This window comes from Natrix helvetica (genome assembly GCF_964273705.1).
Source record: "Natrix helvetica genome assembly, chromosome: 4".
Lineage (NCBI taxonomy): Eukaryota > Metazoa > Chordata > Lepidosauria > Squamata > Natricidae > Natrix > Natrix helvetica.
In genome coordinates this window covers 44,715,744-44,738,459 of record NC_138550.1, presented here as the reverse complement: position 1 = coordinate 44,738,459, position 22,716 = coordinate 44,715,744, and the positions used below count along the sequence as shown (strand labels likewise).

Genomic DNA, 22,716 nt, shown 5'->3' with positions numbered 1-22,716 from the left:
AAGTTCAGGATCGGACTTCCGGTTTGCTCATAGGGTCCTTTTTAGTCCTCTGGAGGCTTCAGGGAAGCCTCCTGAAGGTCCCTGTAGCCTTCAGTGGTCTTAAACCGGCCCTACGAGCAAACCAGAAATGACTTCCAGTTTGCTTGTAGGGTCTTTATTATCCTCCAGAGGCTTCAGGGAAGCCTTCTGAAGGTCCCTGAAGTCTCTGGAGAGCTTCTGGGGGGTTGTTGGAGGAGGCTGTTTTCACCCTCCCCAGCCTCCTATAAAGCCTCTGGAGCCTGGGGAGGACGAAAAAAACATGCAAAAAATGGGGGGAGCGCCTCTCAAACGTGCATGCACACGGGGGGGTGTCACACATTGCATTATAGGTGTGGCACGCCCACGCACGACCCCCCTGCACTCCCTCCCTTATGGCATGCAAGCCAAGAAAGGTTCACCATCGCTTGCCTAACTCATAACTATGAGTATGGAATTTGTATCTTTTGCTGATGATAATAAAACTATCATAAATATGTTTCAAATGGGTAGTCAATATTAAAGGAAAATACTTATATATAGTGTGTATTTTAAAGTAACTATAGCAAATATTGCCCTAATCCTCCCCCCGCATCACAAATTCACACAACTGAGTAGTACTATCATTACGGTGAATGTTACTATGTTCTAGTAAAGAATATCTGTTTCTTGTATCACATTTTATAGTCATACATTATTTACCAATTTCTTTTTTGTGCTGAAAGAATACTGAAGAATAAGCAATCATCTGTTATTTTTATCTAAGTACAATATACTAGGTTTTGTGATAAACTGCTATTACCATGTCACAATAGGTAGTGATATTAAATACAAATGACAGTTGCAACCTGTAATATTTTGTCATGATCTTACCATTTTGTTTGTTCTTGCAGACTTCACTGACAACTAAAATGGGCAACATTGCCCAAATAAGAGAGCGTTATTATTATATTAGTCTGTAATCAAGTGAAATCGAAAACTACAAGCAAATATTACTTGCAATCTTTTTTGATTGTGACATCATTATTATTATTACTCCTGAAGAAATTTAAGTCAGGACTGCATCAGGTGATACCCGCTGTGATTAATTTTTCTATGAACACTTCTTTTGTTATTCATCTGCTTGTTTTTAAGTCAACTTTTATTTAAAACAAAACAGAAGCTGGCATCCTGCAACTAAAAGCCAGTTATATGAGAACAAAGGTTTCTGATCAATGATTACTATTTACCGTATTTTTTGGAGTATAAAATGCTCCGGAGTATAAGACGCAGCTTAGTTTTTGGTGAGGAAAATAAGGGGAAAAAATGCTGCCTCTGCCTACCAACATCCATTGGTATGGTTTGTCTCCAAAAGCTTCGTTTCAGAGGCTGAGTTTGCAGCCTACAAGAACTACTAAAGCTCTGTTTGAGAGGCTGAGTTTGCAGTCTACAAAAGTTCCGTTTGAGAGGACATGCAGAGGCCGAATGGTGGGGGCTGGTGGATCATTGAGGCTACAGTTGGTGTATAATATATTGCACCCATATTTTCACCCTCTTTTAGGGGGGGGAGTGCATCTTATACTCCGAAAAATACAGTATATCTTCTAATTTTTAACTCTTCAAAAAGGAAATAGACCAGTTCATATCACAATAAAGCTAGCAATTCAAACTAACATACCCTGAAATCTGTTCTTTTCTGAAGCCTTGATTTAGAATGGGTGCCAAGCTCTTATATAATTCTATTTGATTGAGGATCTAGGTGTGTTACATTACTCTTAGGAAGAGCTTGTTATCACTTCTATCTCTAGATCTCTATAAAAGGCTAACGGAAACATTGATTTTAGATTTATAAGCTAAGATCTAAGTAAGTCAACAAGAAATCCATTACATATTACTCAAATCAACTTGTATATTAGAATAAAATCACATTAATAGATGCTTGATCCATGTTTAAACTTTATGGAGACTAAGCTTGATTTAATTTTTATTTAATGAAATTGGTATTTTCATCTTGCAGGGTATTATTTAAATCTTTTAAAACACCATCAGTCCACATGTAACTGAATATTTTGACATTATTATTTTCCAAATTTCTCCATTTTTTAATCCTTTTTTGGTGTACTAAACTATGTCAATGGACTCCAAAGAAATTGCTAGTGTGATGTCTTGTTTCTGCTCCACATTATCTTAAACATTTCAAGAATTCTATAAATAGGGGACTTAAGAGAAGAAAAGTTCTAAATCCCATGTCACGTTAAATTAAATGACTTGTTAAAAATGAGAAGCTAGCATAATAAAAAAAAATCTGTTAAAAACAAAAATGAAACATATTCTTTTAGTTGCAATTTAATTTTGCTAATGAAGAAGGTATTTTCCTACAAAAGATTGAAGTATCACAAAGATTAATCACTATGTATTCCTGCTACCCTAAGGATAAATCAGGGCAAGTATGGCCAACTGAATCCTGCCAATATCTTCTGAATGCTTTAATACCATCACTGGAGCCCAACAGAAGCTTAAGTCATCATTAAGAATAAGAAGGAAAAATTACTGTATGCAATAAATAGATGTATTACTCACACCCATCCACAGCAAATTGATCCATGGTAATCCAGACACATCAGCATGCAATACAATAGATATTTAAGTGGTTAGTTCAATCTGTCAGCCAGGAAGGAATCGTTCTTCTGGCCCAGTTGCAAAGTTTTTTGAAACTGCCTTTTAAATAACTTTGCCAAGGTATGTATAACATCGGTATCAATTTGATGCTAAGATTTTAAAAAGGTGAGTATGCCACAAAGTGATCTGAAGCACAGAAGAGGAAGAACATCAAGGAAGAGATTAAAATGTCACTAAGTTTTTCTGAGAAAACTAAGGTCCTGGTGACAAAATTTTAAATTCAAGCATATTTTAACTTTCCTGATCAGAAGAACAAAAGAAAAACAAACAATTAATTAGTGTGGGAGTTGTAAAACATGTATTCCTCAACTTACAGCCAATTGAGCCTAAGCAAAGTAAGTTAATTGGGTTTTGCTCCATTTTACCTTTTTTGCCACTGTTAAGCAAATCACTACAGTTGCTATGTGACTCATGCAGTTATTAAGCGAAAATGGTTTCATTAGCTTTGCTTGTTGGAAGCCAGCTGGGAAAGTTACAAATGGTGAACACCTGACCCTGGGATAGTGCAACTGTTCTGAAGTCATACCAGTTGCTAAATACTCAAATTTTGATCATGTGACCATGGGAATGTTGCAATGGTTATAAACCTGAAAGCTGATTGTGACTTTTTTCAATGCCATTATAACTTTGGTTACTAAAGGAATAATTTGAGGACTACGTGAAAATGTTAAGATTACATTGATAGGCATAACCTATATAGAAATCAGTATCTTTTACTGCTAAAATGATTCAATAAATCAGACAAATTCTTTAGGTCCGAGTGACAACCTTTTTTGTTTCAGCATCACCATCCAATAATAATAGCTTATTATTAATATAATACAATAATATTTTATATTTTGCATATTATAATTTTGCATTTTTCCTCTCTTAAAATTAATGTGTTAACGTGTTCTTCATCCTGGATTCAAAGTGAAATTCTCCATATAGCTAACTAATCCAAGAAATTTCCTATGTCTTATTAACATGACCTTTGCTGTACTTTACATAGTGCTTATATTAAATTTCCAAGGACTACTGTGACTGAACTTTAAAATGCAATTATTTGTTTATTCAGTTATATACTTTAATGAAATCCAAGTTCACTGACATGGTTTGAAGGAACAAAGTATTTTCAGTAGGAGAGTTTGTGCATATTAATGAGATGATGTAAATTTTCTGTGGATTTACAATATATAACAAAGCATAAATATTCATGTTTTTTTTAAAAGACAGGCTATCAATCATCTTGCATTTGCTTTTCTGCTTTTGTGCACAGGTGCTTCTTACCTCATTTCTTGCCTTGTGGATTTTTCTTAGGTATGCAAGATACAATGAAATCAGTGTTCCTCAGTCAAATTCAATATTCAGATTACCTGATATATCGGTATGTTATTTTAACATTCTTCACTCCATTTTGAAGTGAAGAAACTTATGAAGAGAGAACTCCAAAAGAAGCTGCCCCTTCTTCCTCCTCTGCTGCTTCTACCAGGAATCTGAGTGGCTGGACTGTTGGGCTACTTAGTCACAAACTGGTACTGGTCTGTAATAAGACCAGATCCAACCATCTTGTGGTTAACAAATGTTCAAACCTGACATATGTTACTAAGACCTAGCTGAGGAAAACCAGTAATGTGTCCATATGAGCTTCAGCTCCTGCACCTACTTGGTTGCCAGGGACGGGGAAGTGGGATCTTGACACCTTAGCAGTAACGAGTTTACTGTTCCAGAGTTGGCAAGTATGAATGCCTATCTGTTCAGTGATATAAAGCAGTGTTGCTCTACTTGATTAACTGTGTTGGGATCTGGATGAAAGTAGTATTCCTGTCCTTGTATTTTCTGAATCTTTCCATAATCTTCAATACTATCAACAATTGTACCATGTTGTGGAGATGGGGATTTGGAAATATTTTAAAATAGTCCTGCTTCTTTCCCAGTTATCAGTTCCAGGTAGTGGTGGTTGGGAGGCAAAAATCAATAGTGTGGCTCCTTCATTATAAATGACATAGTGATCAGTTCTCTCCCCCATTGTTTAACATCTACTGTATGTGGTACAGGTTATGCAATAGTTCTGAGTTCAGTACCATTAATTTGTAGATGATACCAGCTCACATCATGATCCTGGGATATGGATCCTGATCCATATTAGAGATGCTATTGAAGTCTTGTCCTGGTGCCTGTAGGCTATGGAAATTATATACAAAAGAATAGGGCCAAATTGAACATACTATTCATGCATCAGGATCTCTCTATGCCCAATTTTGCTTTGGGTCAGGGTTGCACTGTCCTTGAAGCAACAGATCCGAACTTGAGCATCAGTCTGGATTCTCAAGTCCTGCAGAATCAGCAAGCGGGGAAGCCTTTGCCCAACTTCAGTGGATGCACAAATTGCAGCCTTCCTTGGGATGGAATGATCCAACTACAGCAGCTGAGAGCTTTATCAATACTCAGACAACCAATCTAACTTCGTGATTTTTCAGGAGGGGGAATGGGAGGGCGGTTTGTGCATATAAGATACTGCTGGATGCAAGAATTTACACACTCCTGCTCAAATTGTGTTTTAGTGAATACTTAACTGAATAGAAGAAAAATGCAACCTCCACATGGAACAAAGTTAAATTCAACACTCAAAAAGATGTTGTGCTGAGCAGGTTCTTAGGCCAGACGACCTATGGGGATTCTTTCAATTCAGTGATTCTAATTCATGTACTAAGTATTCAGAAAACAACTCTATACTCAGCCTCATATTATATATACAATATAGTGTTGCATTTAAAGTAAAAATTCTGTGTTTTTCCTTTATAATACTTGTTGCTCCAAGTGAATTAATAACATACTACTGCCAAAGTAAACGACTAAAACACAAACCTTAAGGAACATTTCAGGGTTTTTTAATTCAAAGATATTTTAGTCCAAAATTACTTAAATAAATATACAAGTTTTCAAGAAGTCTAGAATTCTTAATTAGGCAAAATGAATATTATTAAAAAGATATAATTCTGACACACTCTTATTCTGTTATTTTATTGTTTTCCATTATGTATTTTATTATGTTGTGGCTATTACACTCCTACTAAGAGCATATCACATAATACTCATTAATATTTTTAAAATAAAAAATGGGAAGGCAGCAAAGTATCCAACACTAGGCACAGTTATTCAGAAGGAATTTACTCTATATTGTTTTTGTGCATCTCAATCTTTTGCATCTTATTTCCTACAAATATTATTCCAAATTTATTATTTAGTGAAACATTTTCCTAAATCTATGTTATGTATTATGTGGTATAAGCAACATTCAGTTTATAAGGCAGCATACGTGTGCATACATGTAAATTTTATTTTATCCTTGGAATTTTAATGTAATTTTTTAGGGCAATTCACAAAATCAGGATAATTTTTGGAGGGCCAAATTTAATTTTAAAACCTACATAAATAAATACAAATTTTAGATACATCATCAGATTAATAAAATATATATTTAAACAAAAAAAGATTAAACAAAAAAGATTAAACAAAAAAACAAACCTCCTATGGAAGCATTTAATCAGGAATCAGGTGTTAACAACAAGCATGTTTTGTTATCCCAAAGTACAAGTAGTTCTTAATTTACAATCCCAGTTAGGATTACAATTTCAATTGTTAAGTGAGCAATTTAGAAACGATTTTATGACATTTTTATTGCAGATTCTAACCAAAGCACACAATTGTTACATGAATCATGTGGTGATTAAACAAACTCTGCTTCCACAATTCAGTGTGCAGTGTTCAGTTCATAACATAATCATTTGACCATGGGACACTGCAACCATTGTAAATGTGAGACAGTTGCCATGGACTCAAATTATGTTATTATATTTTTCGGAGAAGATGCACCTTTTTCCCTCAAAAAAGAGGCTGAAAATCTGGCTGCGTCTTATACATGAATACAGCATTTTTTGCCTCCCGAAACTCCGCCCCTTCACCAAAATGGTCGTGCATAGCCTTATGAAGGATTTCAGAGAGCTCCTGGGGGCTGGGGAGGGGAGAAATGAGCGAAAATGGTCCATTTCTCCCCTCCAGTCCCCAGCAGTGCTCTATAAGCTTCCTAAAGGCTATCCATGCCCTTTTTTGAAAAAAAATGGGCCCGTTTTCATGAAAAACGTGCCATTTTTTTATCGCATTTAATCAGGAATCAGGTGTTAACAACAAGCATGTTTTGTTATCCCAAAGTACAAGTAGTTCTTAATTTACAATCCCAGTTAGGATTACAATTTCAATTGTTAAGTGAGCAATTTAGAAACGATTTTATGACATTTTTATTGCAGATTCTAACCAAAGCACACAATTGTTACATGAATCATGTGGTGATTAAACAAACTCTGCTTCCACAATTCAGTGTGCAGTGTTCAGTTCATAACATAATCATTTGACCATGGGACACTGCAACCATTGTAAATGTGAGACAGTTGCCATGGACTCAAATTATGTTATTATCATATTTTTCGGAGAAGATGCACCTTTTTCCCTCAAAAAAGAGGCTGAAAATCTGGCTGCGTCTTATACATGAATACAGCATTTTTTGCCTCCCGAAACTCCGCCCCTTCACCAAAATGGTCGTGCATAGCCTTATGAAGGATTTCAGAGAGCTCCTGGGGGCTGGGGAGGGGAGAAATGAGCGAAAATGGTCCATTTCTCCCCTCCAGTCCCCAGCAGTGCTCTATAAGCTTCCTAAAGGCTATCCATGCCCTTTTTTGAAAAAAAATGGGCCCGTTTTCATGAAAAACGTGCCATTTTTTTATCGCTTTTGGCCGCCCCCCAGGAGTAGTCAACAAGCCTACTAAAGGCTATTCATGCCCTTTTAAAAAAAAAAGTAGGCCGTTTTTGGGAGGTTTACAGAGTGCAAAAACTTTTTTTTTTAATTTTCCTCTTCAAAATCTTGCTGTGTCTTATACTCCGGTGCGTCTTATACTCTGAAAAATATGGTACCTGACCATGCAGGTGGTACAATGGTTATTACATCAAGGAGGTGTCATAAGTTACTTTTCAGTACTTTTGTAACTTCAAACTATTGTTAAATGAAGTCCCAAGTACCATTCTTATAAGACATTCCTTTTCAAAGTACTTTTATGATTATGTATTCACAACCCATGTCTTATTGTGGTATAGGGATTAAAATATTGGTTGGGAGACTTAGGTTCCAGTCTACCCTTAGCCACAGAAGCTCACAGGTGACTCAGGTACTACTTCTCAGCCCAAGGAAGCATGAAGTGCTCCAAAATCTCCTGGTAGATGGCTGTGTTGACCCTGGACGTAATGAAGCACAGTGGTCCAAAGTCCTGTTGCTCAGTGGTCCAAAGTCCTCTTTTCTGATGCATCTTTTTGCATCTCATTTGAAAACCAAGGACCCAGAGTATGGAGAAAGAATGGAGAGGCACACACTGCAAGATGCTTGAAATCCAGTGTGAAGTTTCCATAGTCTGTGTTGATTTGGGGAGCCATGTCATCTGCTGGTGCTGGTCCACTGTGCTTCATTAAGTCCAGGGTCAACGCAATACCAGGAGATTTTGGAGCACTTCATGCTTCCTTCCGCAGATGAGCTTTATTGGGATGCTGACTTCATTTTCCAGCAGGACTTGGCACCTTCCCACACTGCCAAAAGCACTAAAACCTGGTTCAATGACCATGGGATTACTGTGCTTGACTGGCCAGCAAACTCACCCCACCTGAACCCCATAGAAAATCTATTGGGCATTGCCAAGAGAAAGATGAGAGACATGAGACCGAACAATGCAGAAGAGCTGAAGGCCGCTATTGAAGCATCCTGGTCTTCCATAACACCTCAGCAGTGCCACAGGCTGATAGCTTCCATGCCACGCCGCATTGAGGCAGTAATTGCTACAAAAGGGGCCCAAACCAATTACTGAGTACATATGCATGCTTATACTTTTCAGAGGTCCGATATTGTTCTATGTACAATCCTTGTTTTATTGATTGCATGTAATATTCTAATTTTCTGGGATTGTGGATTTGGGGTTTTCATGAGCTGTACACCATAATCATCCCAATTATGACAAATCATGGCTTGAACTATCTTGCTTTGCATGCAATTAGTCTTATCTCATATATTAGTTTCACCTTTTAAGTTGCATTACTGAAATAAATGAACTTTTGCATGATATTCTAATTTTTTGAGTTTCACCTGTATATGCTGCCTTGAGCTCTGTACAAAAAAGGCAGAATATAAATCAAATAAATAATTGCCCAAGGAATATTGGTAATTTGACTAGAATAGCCATATGATGAGATGTGGTGGTGCAGTGCAGTCTACTTCTGCTGACTGCCGGCTGCCGGCAGTTTGATTCTTACTGGCTCAAGATTGATTCAGCCTTCCATCCTTTTCGAGGTGGGTAAAATGAGGACCCAGATTGTTGGGGGCAATATGCTGACTCTGTAAATCACTTAGAGAGGGGTGTAAAGCACTGTGAATAGGTATATAACAGAGTGGATAAAAATCAATTAAAAGTAAAAATATCAGATTTTTAAAATTTAAATAGGATTTTTTTTTATTAAATTTATTTTAATAAAATGCTTTTGGAATAAAAATCTATCTAAAGATAGTTTTCTATTTAGGATACATTGACAATTTAATTTATTCAGCATGAAATGGATCTTAGTTATATAGCATGAGACTGTCTATGAGTCAACAGGAGGAGGAGGAGTCGCTGCAGGACAGGTGACAGTTGCTCTTTCAAAACTGTGATTTAAATCAGGTTGATTTAAATCAAGCCTTTTTACTAGTGATTTAAATCATGATTTCATACAATTTGACATTGCAAATATCCTAGACAAAAGTCAATCAGAAGAATGATTTTAGACAAAATACCTCTTAAATATTCAGACATTAAATTGTTTTTTTAGAATTACATAAGACTAGAATCACACATTAAATACACATTGCAAATACTGAAATAACTGGGTAGTTTCATGCTAAAATATAATTGTGTTACCTCATAATTCATTAAGTACATCATCACTAGCTACATTCAGTTTTACAAACCATATTACAAACTGTTATACAATTTATACTTACTGCATATTACAAAGCCATATCATGTCCTAAAAATGAAGAGAGTTTATAATTTACATATGAAATTTAAAAAGATAGGGCTTATTGGCAGCAATTTAATAACCTAATTTAAGATTTATCCCTATTTTGGCAGACTAGTTCAAAGTTCTTAGATTCAACATCACTATAGCATTTTTTCCATATTCTTGACACAATGTTGGAAATCCCCCCACTTTGATCACTTTATAACACTCCTGATAAGCCCATGATACCCCCAAGTTTATCTGAGGGCTCCTTTTCTGAGTTGCCAATTTTTTATGGCTGCCAAGATTAAAAATCTGATAATTAGATGAAAGCTGGCAAAACTACTGGAAGCCAAGTTGGCAAGACTGATAATGCAAATTAGTAACCCATTTGATTTCATTTCTGGGGAAGTCCTATGGGAAAAGCTCAAGGCTACAGACAGATGTTTACCCCTGCCTCATTTATAAATTACATGAAGATACAGGCCAGCACGTAAAATGCAATCCAAAGGGCACCTTTCAAACCTTGTACCTAAGCAGGTAAATAATAAGCAGCGTTGTGCAATGTGTATTGGCCCACACTGCACAATTATTGTTTTACCTAAGTAACCTGATAAATGGTTGCCAGTCATGTTATATACTGAGCATGCAGTGATTCTATTTCAATTTCAAAGTAGTCTTAGGAGAGCATCAAAAGCTCAGGCCATATTGCTTTGATAATCACCACCAGATTAACTGCCAGATAACAAAAGTATTATATTTTTCCAAGAGACTTAGATCAAGGAATTGGCATATTCAGGATAACAATATCAAAAGATTAAAAATAAGAATCAGTCAAGCCTTTTAAGAAAAGTCCTAAAAGGAGTATGTTCAATTTTTATTTTTATTTATTTGCTATGTTAGAAAAAAATACCCTTCAGAATCAGAAACAAAGATAAATCTGGAGTTCTGTCAAAGTTTGCCCCCATTTAAACGGACGAGCCCACTTTCAGCTTTTCCAAGAAAGAGTACCAAAAATTCTGGAGCAAATTCTTATGGGACTCTGACTTTAGGTGCACAAGCTCAGCACACGGATATCTAAAGCTGGATTGCTGAAGAACTCATTGCTTGTCCAAGCAAACATCAAAGTCAATATATATCTAAAGGTTTTACTCTGTAAAAAGAGCAAGGTTTGGTCATTATTTTTTAAACAATAAAATATAATTATTACAACTAAGTGGTATATTTATTTTTGCTGAACTCTATTCCCATTCAGTTATCATTTTAGGACACCCTGGTACCGCAGAGTTTCAGCCTTGGCTCTATCCATTCTTTTTCTTACAAAAAGTTGGTTTCTAAAATAAAGAATATTCATCTTTGCTCTAAATATATCTTATGAGTTAATGAGATATATGAAGCCAAATCATTCAATGAATTATATACCAGGCAATTAAAAGATCAAACGTATATCAAAACAGAGGCTCAAAAAAAATTCAGCCTTCTTCAGAAATGGTTAAATGGTAGTCAGGAGATTCACACATGATTTAGAAGCAATCAGTTCACTATATTTCATATGGAATGAGTAAGCCTATGAAAACTATAATGGGTTAAAGAAAATATGTCAGAGCTGTGAAAAGATACATGGGAATCTGTACATAGGATTTTAAAAGCAACTATATTTCATATTTTCATCAACAAACCACATACTGAACTAATTTATTTACGCAAATTCCAGCCATTCTTCATTTGAACTTCTACAAGCTAGATAATGGGAAGAAGATAGTACTATTTTTGTTTATCTGAGCAATATCTGTAATAGAGGAGAAATTATTCTGGCTTGCAGCATTCCAAATTTTAAACTAAAAAAACTTTAAATTAAGACGTTTTTCCTCATGTGTAAACAAACACAATGATAAAGGACAGTTCTAGAATGCATAAATGTATGCAATAAATTAAATTTTGGGTGGAGAACAGCATGTACTCTTGTGTATATAGCAGAATGCAATAGATTACAGGCATTATTGAGCCCAGCCAAATTATGGTAGCTCAAAAAAAAGACAAACACAAATGTTACATGTAACTATAAGTTTTATAATACTTGAATGTTAATAAACATCTACTATAAAAATTATTTTAATTTGGCATGTGCATTGCACTGCACTTAATTATTTATTGAACTATTTGTTTGGTTCAAAATCAAAATTGGCAGAATCTAGTGCAGGGGTGTCAAACTCAAGGTCTGGGGACCAGATCCAGCCTATGGGATGTTTAGATCTCGCCCGCAAGTTGCTCTGGAAAAAGCAAGGGACCAGCCTGTGGTGGCTCTGCCAGCAAAAAATGGAGCTTGTGAGGGCCACACGCAGCCCACCCGAGCTCTGTTTTTGCTGGCACAGGGTTGCAGGGGCCATTGCAGCCAAAAAATGAAGCTCCAGAGCCCATTTTCACTGGCAAAGTGCTTGGGCTACCACAGGCATCCTCAACACGAGTGACGTCAAGCTTGCCATGCCCACTCTGGCCACATCCTCCCCGGCCCCCAGAGGTCAAACACAATGCTGATGCAGCCATTAATGAAATTGAGTTTGACACCCCTGATCTTGTGAGATGACAAAAGTAATGCCTAGTGAGATTATCCAGGGAGTATATGAATCTATACAAGGAAGTGGATAGTTTTCTTTGATTGCAGTTCTGACATGTGGGTTGGGTCCCTGTTCACTGGGCTGTTGAAGAGAACTAATGGGGGGATTGGGAAGACATACGCTCAAGTTAACATCTGAGATAGTATGAGATTCCAGCAGACCTGCTGGTCTGCCTACTTCTTGAAAAGCCTGCCCTGCAAACAACAGTTATCAATAACTACCATTCCCTCTCCAACCGTCCTATTTGGAGAAAAGTTGGAGAGAAAATAGTGTGATTGCAACTGGTCTTCACACTTGGGCACATGGTCAAATTTGCATAGGTCACTCTTATAAATTACAGGTAGAAAGACTTAGATGGAAGAAACATAACCACTCCTGTCCTCTTTGATATCTCGGTGGCTTTTGCAATAATTTTCCTCAGCCATCTGCAAACATTGGGATTCAGGGGCATTGTGTTATGGTGACTCCCCTATAACCTGAAAAAAATGTTATCAGCAAGTAGTGGTAGGAGGGGAGAGATCAGGCTCTAGAATACTCTGTTTGTTTCCAAGTGCATTCCAAAGTACCAGTTGCTGTCTTTAAAGCTGCATATGGCTTGTGGCCCAGGTATCTAAGAGATCAGTTATCAAAATTGTCTCTGTCAGGATAGCCATAGAATATCTACTAGGTTTTCTTGCTTTAACTAACAATTATTCACAGTTTTCCTTTTAACACTTTAGCCATTAAGATGTCCTCATAGCCTGTAAGCTGGTAAAAACTTGGCTTTTCCAGAAGTTCTTGGAGACTAATATGTGTGGGTACGAAGGGACGTGGAAACAGTCTTAAAGAAGATAGTCAATTGTCATTATGTAAATAAACAACAGCTTAGCCTGGAAAATAAGTATGTTGGAAAAAAAGTTAAAATTTTCTCTTCTTGATTCTTTATAAGCAAAGAAAGGAGAGACAATCTCTTATCAGGGTTCCAAGATTATGTTACTATGCTCAAGTCTATAACAATTAGAAATCCAATGCTTTTTGGTGTATCTGTTTTCTGGCTTGATCTATTCAAAGGGTTGACAGACATTTTGAAATACAATTTTATTTTATTGCTATTTAGTATTTATAAATAACTTAAGACTGTGAGAATTAAAGTGGTAATACAATACTGTGTTTCCCCAAAAATAAGACAGGGTCTTATTTTCTTTTGACACCCCCCCAAATGTTGCTTGGGCCTTATTATCGGGGGGGTTATTGGTTTGGGGTTGCCGGGTGGCTGCTCTCTTGTGAGCGGGCGCCTGAAGAGCCAGGCACAGCCTCAGGGACAAATGGCTGTGAGGTGACCATGCTCATGATCAGCTGCCGGGCAACCCCCCTTTCTAGCCGGGCAAAGAGCCACTCACCGACCCAGTAATATCCCAAAGGTGCTAAACTGTGTGGCATTCTGCCCGGCTGGGAGATTGCGCGAGCGCCTGTTCTGCCCCAGCTCATGTGCCTCCCAGACTCACCACCATGCCGTGCCAGCTCTCCCTGCAGGGCCAGGGCACCACCACCACCGCACTGCTGCCGCTACCGCCATGCTCCGAGTATAACCGGCTTCCAAACTCCGGAGATCCACTGCCGAGTCTTCTAGCAGCAGCTGCTCTCGGACTATGCTCTATGGTTGTGGGCTGGCTGCAGGAAGACTCTCTGTCCCACCAGAGTCAGCAGCGGGGCCGCAGCAGCGCCCTTGCCCTGCAGGGAGAGCTGGGCCAGGGCATGGTGAGGCTGGGAGGCATGCGAGCTGGGGGCAGAACAAGTGCTCGTGCAACCTGTCTTTCCAGCCGGGCAGAATGCCACGTGGCTTAGCGCCTTTGGGATATTACTGGGCTTATTTTCTTTTGACCCCTTATTTTCGGGGAGGTCTTATTATTTTTGACGTGCAGGAGGGGTGAGCGTGGTCAACTCAGGGCTGCTGCTGTGTTGCAATATTTTTGGGGAGAGCTTATTTTCGGGGGAGGGCCTATTTTAGCACATGCGCTCAAAAGCCCGATTGGGCTTGTTATCCAGAGAGGTCTTATTTTCAGGGAAACAGAGCAGTATTGTAGCCAGTCACAGAAAACATTTACTAGGTTTTAACTGCTTAGAAAGGGCTGTAAAGCACTATGAAGCAGTATATAAGTTTAAGTGCTATTGCTATATTACTAAGAAAGCAAATTACAGTAATAAGTCATTTTACAAGGATGTATTACATGTATTACAACAATAGGATGTATTACATGTATTACAACAATAATAAAATAATAACAAGCTTGAAATTTTTCACTTTGCTTTTGAACCAGTTGCCTTGGTTATCATTTGTGACATAGACATAAAAACAAAAAAAAGCATGTATTTAAAGAGCATTTCCATTGTTAAGGGGCTCATCAAGTTAAGCTCAATTATCGGTGACTACAGACAAATAATTGCTATGTCCAGTAAACTGAATATAGCAATCTATATTTCTCTACAACATTTAAAGCACTGATAAATAACATCTAGAGGAAATAGAATGTGATGATTCATTCAAACATGTTGCAAGTTTATATTTATGTATATTGTATGTTCCCAAATCTAACAAGCCTGAATAGGCACAGCCATCTAAAGTCATTTTCATAGCCAACCCTAAAGTTAGGAACTGAAACACTAAAGAACCGTACTTGCTACTCTAGTCAATTCAACTAGAGGAAACATGATCAGTTTTCAAAAATTGTTGTGAGATCTAAGAAGATGAACATAGCTATATTTCTCCCCCTTTAAAAAACAACAACTGTGCAGTTAATTTCTCAAGGCTGAAACTTGATTATAATGGATCCAAATTATTCATATTATTCACACATAAGGCTATTTGGTTATCCTCCTCTCTCATGCCAGAAATGTTTTCTTGTGTACAATCGATTAATCATTTTTTCTAAGGCAGGAAGACATTTGTAATGAGACATTTACAATTCACAATATAATGAAACCAGAGAATGGTGTCATATTACAAACTTAACAACTCATGTCAAGTAAGTGATACTGAATGAAAGAAATCAGAAGGTATTATTAATATACACAAATATGTTCTGCAAATTTTCCAGGGTGGATAAAAATCGATTATCGTTTCTTTAAAAAAAATTGATTTCTTGGGGGGATTTAAATTGGATTTTTTTCATTTCTATCAAATTTATTTTAATAAAATGCTTTTGGAGTAAAAATCTATCTAAAGATAGTTTTCTATTTAAGATACATTAATAAAGTAGTTTATTCAGCATGAAATGGAACTTAGGTATGTAGTAGGAGGCTGTATACTCTGCAATATTTACAGTTTTGGTAAACTCATTCAGTAAATCCAAGCTCTGCAAGTTGAGATGGCATGCACTGCATTGATGCATTCACACAATTTCATAATAACCATGAGATAAATCATAAAGCAAAGTTCAGGAATATTCCTTTATCCCATTGTTCTGCAAATCTCTGTACACTACAAACTGTATGATTGTTTCAAGAGAAATGCATCTGTACAACCAGGCTCTAAGTGTAAGGAGGAAGGGCAAGCAGTAAAAATTAAAATGAAACCTTCTAAGCAGCTTATAAATATAATATTAAAAAGCACCTGTTATTTCAGATCCGTCATGGCAGAGCCTGTTAGAGGGCATCCACTCATCTGCCTGCCATGGCTTATTTATCAAACTATTTTAAAAACTTCATGTATTTTTGGTCTCATAAAGTGATAGATCACATTTCCTGTTTTCCACAACTGTGCCAAAAAAATTCAGCTCATAATGAAGGAAGCTTCTGGGACACAAACAGATTTTTTTTAATGTAAGAATTAATTTCATGACTTTGGGACCATAGTGTACCCTTTTTTCTTCATAACAGGGATCCCCAAATTCCTGTCCATGCCTGTTGGGAATCAGGCCACACAAGCAGTGGGCAAGCATACAAAGCTAGATTTGTACCTGCGTGGGATCTAGACTGTGTATGTGGAACCATCCCATCCCACCACAGCCAATATGGCCACCAGTCCATGGCACCAGAAAGGAGACAGCAGTTTTATAATAACTTTAAGGATAACTTAAGTAAAAACATGCTATACATTTTTCCCTATGGTAGCTGAAAACATACATCATTCTGGTCACTTACTTCATAACAAAATCACATCTACTGATGATTAATTGCTTCTTTATTTCATTGCTATTATTTCCAATAGGAAGTAGGAGTTTAATTTGCTTTCAACTCCTCCCTCCACTGGTTTTCTGATTTCAAATTTGAGATGTAAACCTGAAAATTATTTTTTCCTAAATTTAAATGAGAATTCAATTTTATAGTTTAATGGAGTCTTTTAAGAAAGTTGTTCCAAACATATTTTCTAATAGCCACCAGTGCCATATATATAATAAAAACAGATATGTCAAAAATGATACTCCTTATGTTTGATGACTGTTTAGTTACAGGATTTTACACAGTTATAGCTCTAAGCCTGAACAGGTTTCTATATCAATATATATTTTAAATGACAGGTCTTAAAGTTTACATCTATATCCATTCAGATGAAATCCAATCTGCTTAATTACTAATTGCTATATAAAAGGATTTTGAGTTTTAGTTAGAGATGTTTTACTGAAAAAGCAATATAAAATCACTGAATAACGAATTTGATAAAAAATTCTGCATTATTTTGCACTTAAAATGTTTATTAAATAAATGTTGCTGCCCAGTCAACTTTCCTACAAAAACAAATTTAAAACTGAGTCATTACAAACCAAAAAATAACAAGTAAATTTTAAAATTAATAGTTGAAACCAACATTAACATCCTACACAAAAATATTTAATAGTCTTTTAAAACATTAATTAAAAAGATTAGACTCCTTAATTCTGCAGTGTGTGCATTCAAAAAGCTGAGTTTATAACATGGAAAGCTGCATTGCTACCAGATAATCTCTCAGAAACCATATGTGAAAATTCTTAAAGGTCCTCAGAAAGCATGAAGGTTCATACTGAGGTCAGAGTTATCTCAAGCAATTTGAACCTAAGGTATGCAGAGTTTTAAGAATAATGCCCAACAATCTGAAATGGACTGATGCGTTCTTCTATTACCATCTTGGCTTGGGAGTTTTGTATCAGTCCAAACATTTCAGGCTAGAAAGAAAAAAACTTCCCCATGTGCAGCCCATTAATATAATTGAGTCTGGAGGTTATCATATCGATTAATATTTTAAGATTATCTTCAGGAAGTCAGTTGTATATTAACCCACAGAGAGACTCCTGCTTGTTGCCTTGTACTGGGAAATCATATTTTAGTTCAGAAGCACCCACAAATAATATACCTGCTCCTTCGTGGACAGCATGATCCAATTCATAATAGACTCTCTGAAATAATAACCCTCCTCACCCTTCACCCCCATGGAGTACTTCCATCTTGTCTGGATTCAGTTCAATTTACTATTCCTCATCTTATCTATTACTTACTATAGTCACGTATTAATTCATTTCCAGAAAATGTAATAGGAAAATAGAATTTGGTGTCTTCAGTATACTGAGAGCATGGCTGTACAAAGCTATTGATAATTTCTAGCAGTTTTATGCAGATTAAAACTGGACAACAAAATATACAGCATTGAATTGACCTGTTTTAAGGAGTGCCTACCTCCAAAGAAACACCTTATGACAGCTCCCAACCTTTTGGGCACCAAGGACTGGTTCCATGGAGAAAGGCTTTTTCCACAGACCAGAATGGGCGTGATTTCGGGTGAAGGCTGCATCTCACAGATGGGGCTTCACTAGTTGGCGCGGAGCGGTTTCTGATATGCCACTGACTGGTGCCAGTCCACAGACTAGGAGTTGGGGACCCCTGCCATATGAAATCTCTCTAAGAGTATGAATGCTGTGCCTTGTGTTCTCAAAGATGTCTACCAATTTAGAACTAAGATTGTCCACTGTTCTGAGAGATCAAGAAGAATCAACAGAATCTCTCCAAGAAGAGAAGTCCTTCAGCTGATTCAGAGTTGACAAATGAGCTGTTCACTTGAAGGCCACACAAGCTGCAACCTAAGTAGCAGAGGAGTGGGGAACAGATATAAAGTTGCAGATAAATTTCTCTCATCTCCTCTTTGATCATTTCCTGCTATAGTTCCTTCTTTCTGTGATATCTTTAGACAAATAATTGGAAAATACCATTTTAATTATCTGCTAACGTCAGCTACCCAAAGTTATAAAAGAAGCAAGCTACAAATATACTTTCTAAATAAATGGATCTCACTTAGTCTAGCGCCGACAGAAATTAAGACAGGTTCTATCAATACTGGGTCATGCTGCCATCTACTTTGCAAAATATAAATCCAAACGTACTACTAAAATATACAGTATGTGATATTAACAATGGGAAATTATAACAAACTGTGTCAGAAAAGATCCTGCTAGAGAAGGCAAAAACATATTCTTAGAGTTCTTCTCATTTAAGAAGGGTTGTTTAAAATACACATCTTGTTTCTGAGAAGCTACAAGATTTTTATCTTTTGCCAAAAGATTAGCACATAATCTTCTTTGAAAAATATCCTTCTTTGAAGTATATGGCCCATTTTTAATCTTAACTCCCTTCATCAAACAATACTTCCTTCAAAGAGACAATTTTTACTATTCCACTACTCCAAAATACATCCCTTCTAATACTTTCTTTTTTTTAAAAAGGGAAATACTTAAAGATACTAATGGGAATCAAGTTTAAATCTTAAAAATCAATCCAATTGCTTGCTCATCTGTCACTGTCAATAATCCAGTAATCAGAATATTTTGTAATGTTATTTTATTTACCATTTACATACTAGCTATAAACTTTAAAAGATGCAAAATTCCAATACATCCAGATGCCAAATTAGAGAAAGCTGCCTCAATTGCATTCCTTTACTTGATCCCAACTACATAACCAAACAAGTGTTTGATTTTTACATATTTATCCATCATTTGTTCAGAAGAAATAATGGCCACATATCATATTGTAGAAGTTATATTTATAAGATGAAACTAAGCACATTTTCAGACAGAATGATGTCATGCATTAAGACTTCCAAGTCCTCTATTATCTACAATCTATATTATATTATCATCAATATTTATCCATTTTTATAATCTTATTCTCTGGCAAAAGTCCATATTATAATCTTTTACAAACAGCCAGAGATCATATTCTAGAAAATACTAATTTAAAGAAATTTCCAAAAGAACTGTGAATATAAACTTGTTCAATTTGATTTAAAGAAGCACATGAAACAAGAATTCAATGTTTCTTATCCCTTGTCTGATAAGCAGCCCTGCAGTCTTGATTTTTTAAAGATTTGTTCCTTGCACTAGCTCCAGATTTCTGGGAAAATTTATAATAAGCATCTTTTGGGTGATGAAATTGAGAGACAGAAAACCCCATGACTATGTTAGTAAAAACATCGTGTCAGGTGCAAAATAGCAGGTTCACACAAAGTCCAATTAAATTGATATATTGCTAAACAGTCTGAAGGTCCAATTAAACTGATTTCTTGTTAAACAGTCTATGCACAGGAATCTTCTCAATTAACAATTATCACCGGCTTAATGCAAGATAAGGAACCACAAAATTCAAAGGATAGGGATTCTAGATTAATCCCTCATTGAACTCTGCCCACAGTTTTGCCACTCCTACATCAGGGATGTCAAACTGGTGGCCCACAGGCCGGATGCATCATGTGCAGGCCATGCCCATCCCAGCTCCGCGAAGGGGAAAAAACATCACATGACGGCAACGTGACGCCATGAGTTTTGACACCCATGTCCTACATCAATTTACAAATTAGCTAGCCATCATTATAATCAAACCCAATCTAACTTGTGATTTAATTTCAGAAAATTGGGTTACTTGCAATATCCACGATTCATTCAACAATATTTATCAAATTAGAAGCTTCCTTCACTTTCTACATTTTTAGTTACATATCTGAAGTTTAATTCAGGAAACGTACTCCAGATAAAAATTAGCTAGAATTCCTAGCAGATCTAATGTGACAATTTATTTGGCTATTTTAAAGTGTAACCCAGTAAATTCTCAAATATTCGTACTTATTAGTAGGATCTTGAGTTTCTGAACCAGAAGCACTAGATCTTAGGCCAATTGAATTGATACAGTTCTGAGTTCTTAAAACTGTTTGTTAAATAATACAAAAACAATGCTCCAAGTCTGTCAGCAAACTACACATTCTTAACAGTTAGTGGAATACTAACGATTTGTTGGTTTGAAAAGTAATCTCTAAAGTAGACAACCTACAGTGCCATATAATACTGTCAGCATGTTTGAGATGAAACCATACTATGGATGTGCTTACGGTATACTAGCCAAAAGGGGCCAAAACTCATCAGCCTTTACTGACAGTGTGCTGCATGTGGTATAAGTACAACTAAGTACAATAATCTGTACTTTTATTTTCACAGCAGTCTAATACTGTGGTAAGATACACATGGTCGATTAGAATGTTTGTTTGTTGAAAGAAGTGAAAATTAGGATGGGCTTGGCCAATTTCATTATATGAAAATATGCTAAGTGGTTTGGCCATATAAGGACTGAGTTGCAAAATATGTGGGGGGAAAGTTTGAATTTAGAGTAAAACTATTTGGAGTAGTGCTAGCAAAATCCTGAAATGAGAAATTTAAAGAAAAGGCAAGCTATGAAGCAGTGAATGTGTATCTTAATAACAATGATTTGTAAGGGCAGAAAAGTATAGAAAGGAATATTGTACAGCATTGGAAAGGCAGCTTAAGCTATGTTAGCATTTTTTCATCTATCACATCTTTCATTTTGTTGGTTTATGCTTGGTTATTCATTTTCTGGTTTCTGTACACTAGTACTTACCCTAAAAGTAAGGTTAAAGTAAGGTTAAATAACGGACAAGTATTACAGGGCACAGAGTATCTAAATATACTCCTTGATAATATATATTTGCTCTTATCTTGTTCTGACCCGAAAAATTAAATATTCCCTTATTGGTCCCCTGTAATACAACTAGCTTTGTTTTGTGCTACTTTCTTCTAAAATTGCCAGGGAGCCATGAGTCAAAACACATTATTCCACAAGTAATTAACACAACCTATTTCCAGCACATGTGCAAGTGACCACCCTCTGTTAAGGAAATATTTATTTAGCTTAACTGCAATAACTTACATACATTATATAGATGGAACATGTTATTTATAAGGATTGGTAAAAAGTTATCAATTCTGGTAGCATGCACACAACTAGGTTGCAAATAAGCATTCCCCTAATTTATAAAATAGAGCTAGAATTTACTATGTAACCACAGAGGTGTAACAACCATGTAACTTTTAGAGTATGGTAAACTTTTGTTTGTTCCTCTTTTGTCTCTATCAATAGAGAGAGAACGGAAGAGAAACGTTTCACAATGTGAAAGGGGTGGTGGTGGTGTTAGAAAGGATTGTGGGAATGGAGAGCAGAACTCCAGCAGAACCACCAAGGGACCCAGGTGGTTAAGTTACCTGCGCTGGAAGTCTTGCTCAAAAGGAGTCAAGTAGGGATCTTTCTCCAGCAGTCGCTCCAGTTCAGTCGGAAACGAACTTAGCACAGCCATCTTTGCAACTGTAGTGGCACTTGATTAAAAGAGGTCATCTGGAAGCGTACCCACCCCACCCCACCCCGCTTCGGACCAAGACTAAGATAGGCTAAGCCAAAGAACTGGGCTGGCGCAGCCCCACTCCTCCCTTTTTCTATGGAGCTAAACAGACGCTCTCCATTCAGTCATTCGCTAAGAAAGGGAAGGCAGGACAGGGCCGTTCCGCGTAATCGCCCGCCCTCTGCGACGTCGCTGGGATGATGCGGCAATTGGCACGTGGAAATTGACGATCCGCGGCACTGAAGTCTCGTCCCCACGTATGACTCACGCTGACTTCTCGCTGCGCCAAGAGCCGGCTCGCTTGAAATTAACGGAGCTCCGCTCTGCAGCCTTTCATGCTTAACGAGTCAGACGTCCAATAGCCCAGGCGCGTCATCAAAGCAACATTGCACGGGGAGGATCTCTACCAGTCATGTGTTGAGATCCTGGAACGAGGAAGTGCTGAGGGCGGATTTGAAAAAAGCGTTCTAGATTACCGGTCGGGATGTGCGGCTTGCTAGGAAATGCGCAAACGCAGTCGGGGGTTTGAAGCTGCTGCCCAAGAAAGGGCATCGGCGTTCTTAATGTTTTGAAAATTGTGAGCCGTGTGGCAAACTCCAGAGAATTCAGTTTGGATAATGTGAGAATAGTTAGGGAATGTTGGCGCAGTTAAAGTCTTTGCTGTGTTAAAGTCTTATACAGACTGTTTAGTACACATAAACTTCATTTATTTCTCTAGGATGTTTTTTGAGAGTATGATTGTTTCTGTTTTAAATT

The 22,716-nt window shown here is 36.9% G+C and overlaps 1 protein-coding gene across 1 annotated transcript in view; it reads right to left on the bottom strand.

Moving 5' to 3' along the window:
• GBE1 (1,4-alpha-glucan branching enzyme 1) overlaps positions 1-22,392 on the bottom strand; it is a 124,264-nt gene extending 101,872 nt beyond the window's left edge. The window contains exon 1 of the mRNA XM_081952065.1: positions 21,827-22,392. Coding sequence (XP_081808191.1) covers positions 21,827-21,918 — 92 coding nt within the window. The 5' untranslated portion in view covers positions 21,919-22,392. The remainder of the gene's footprint in view (positions 1-21,826) is intronic.
• Between the last annotated feature and the right edge of the window lie 324 nt (positions 22,393-22,716).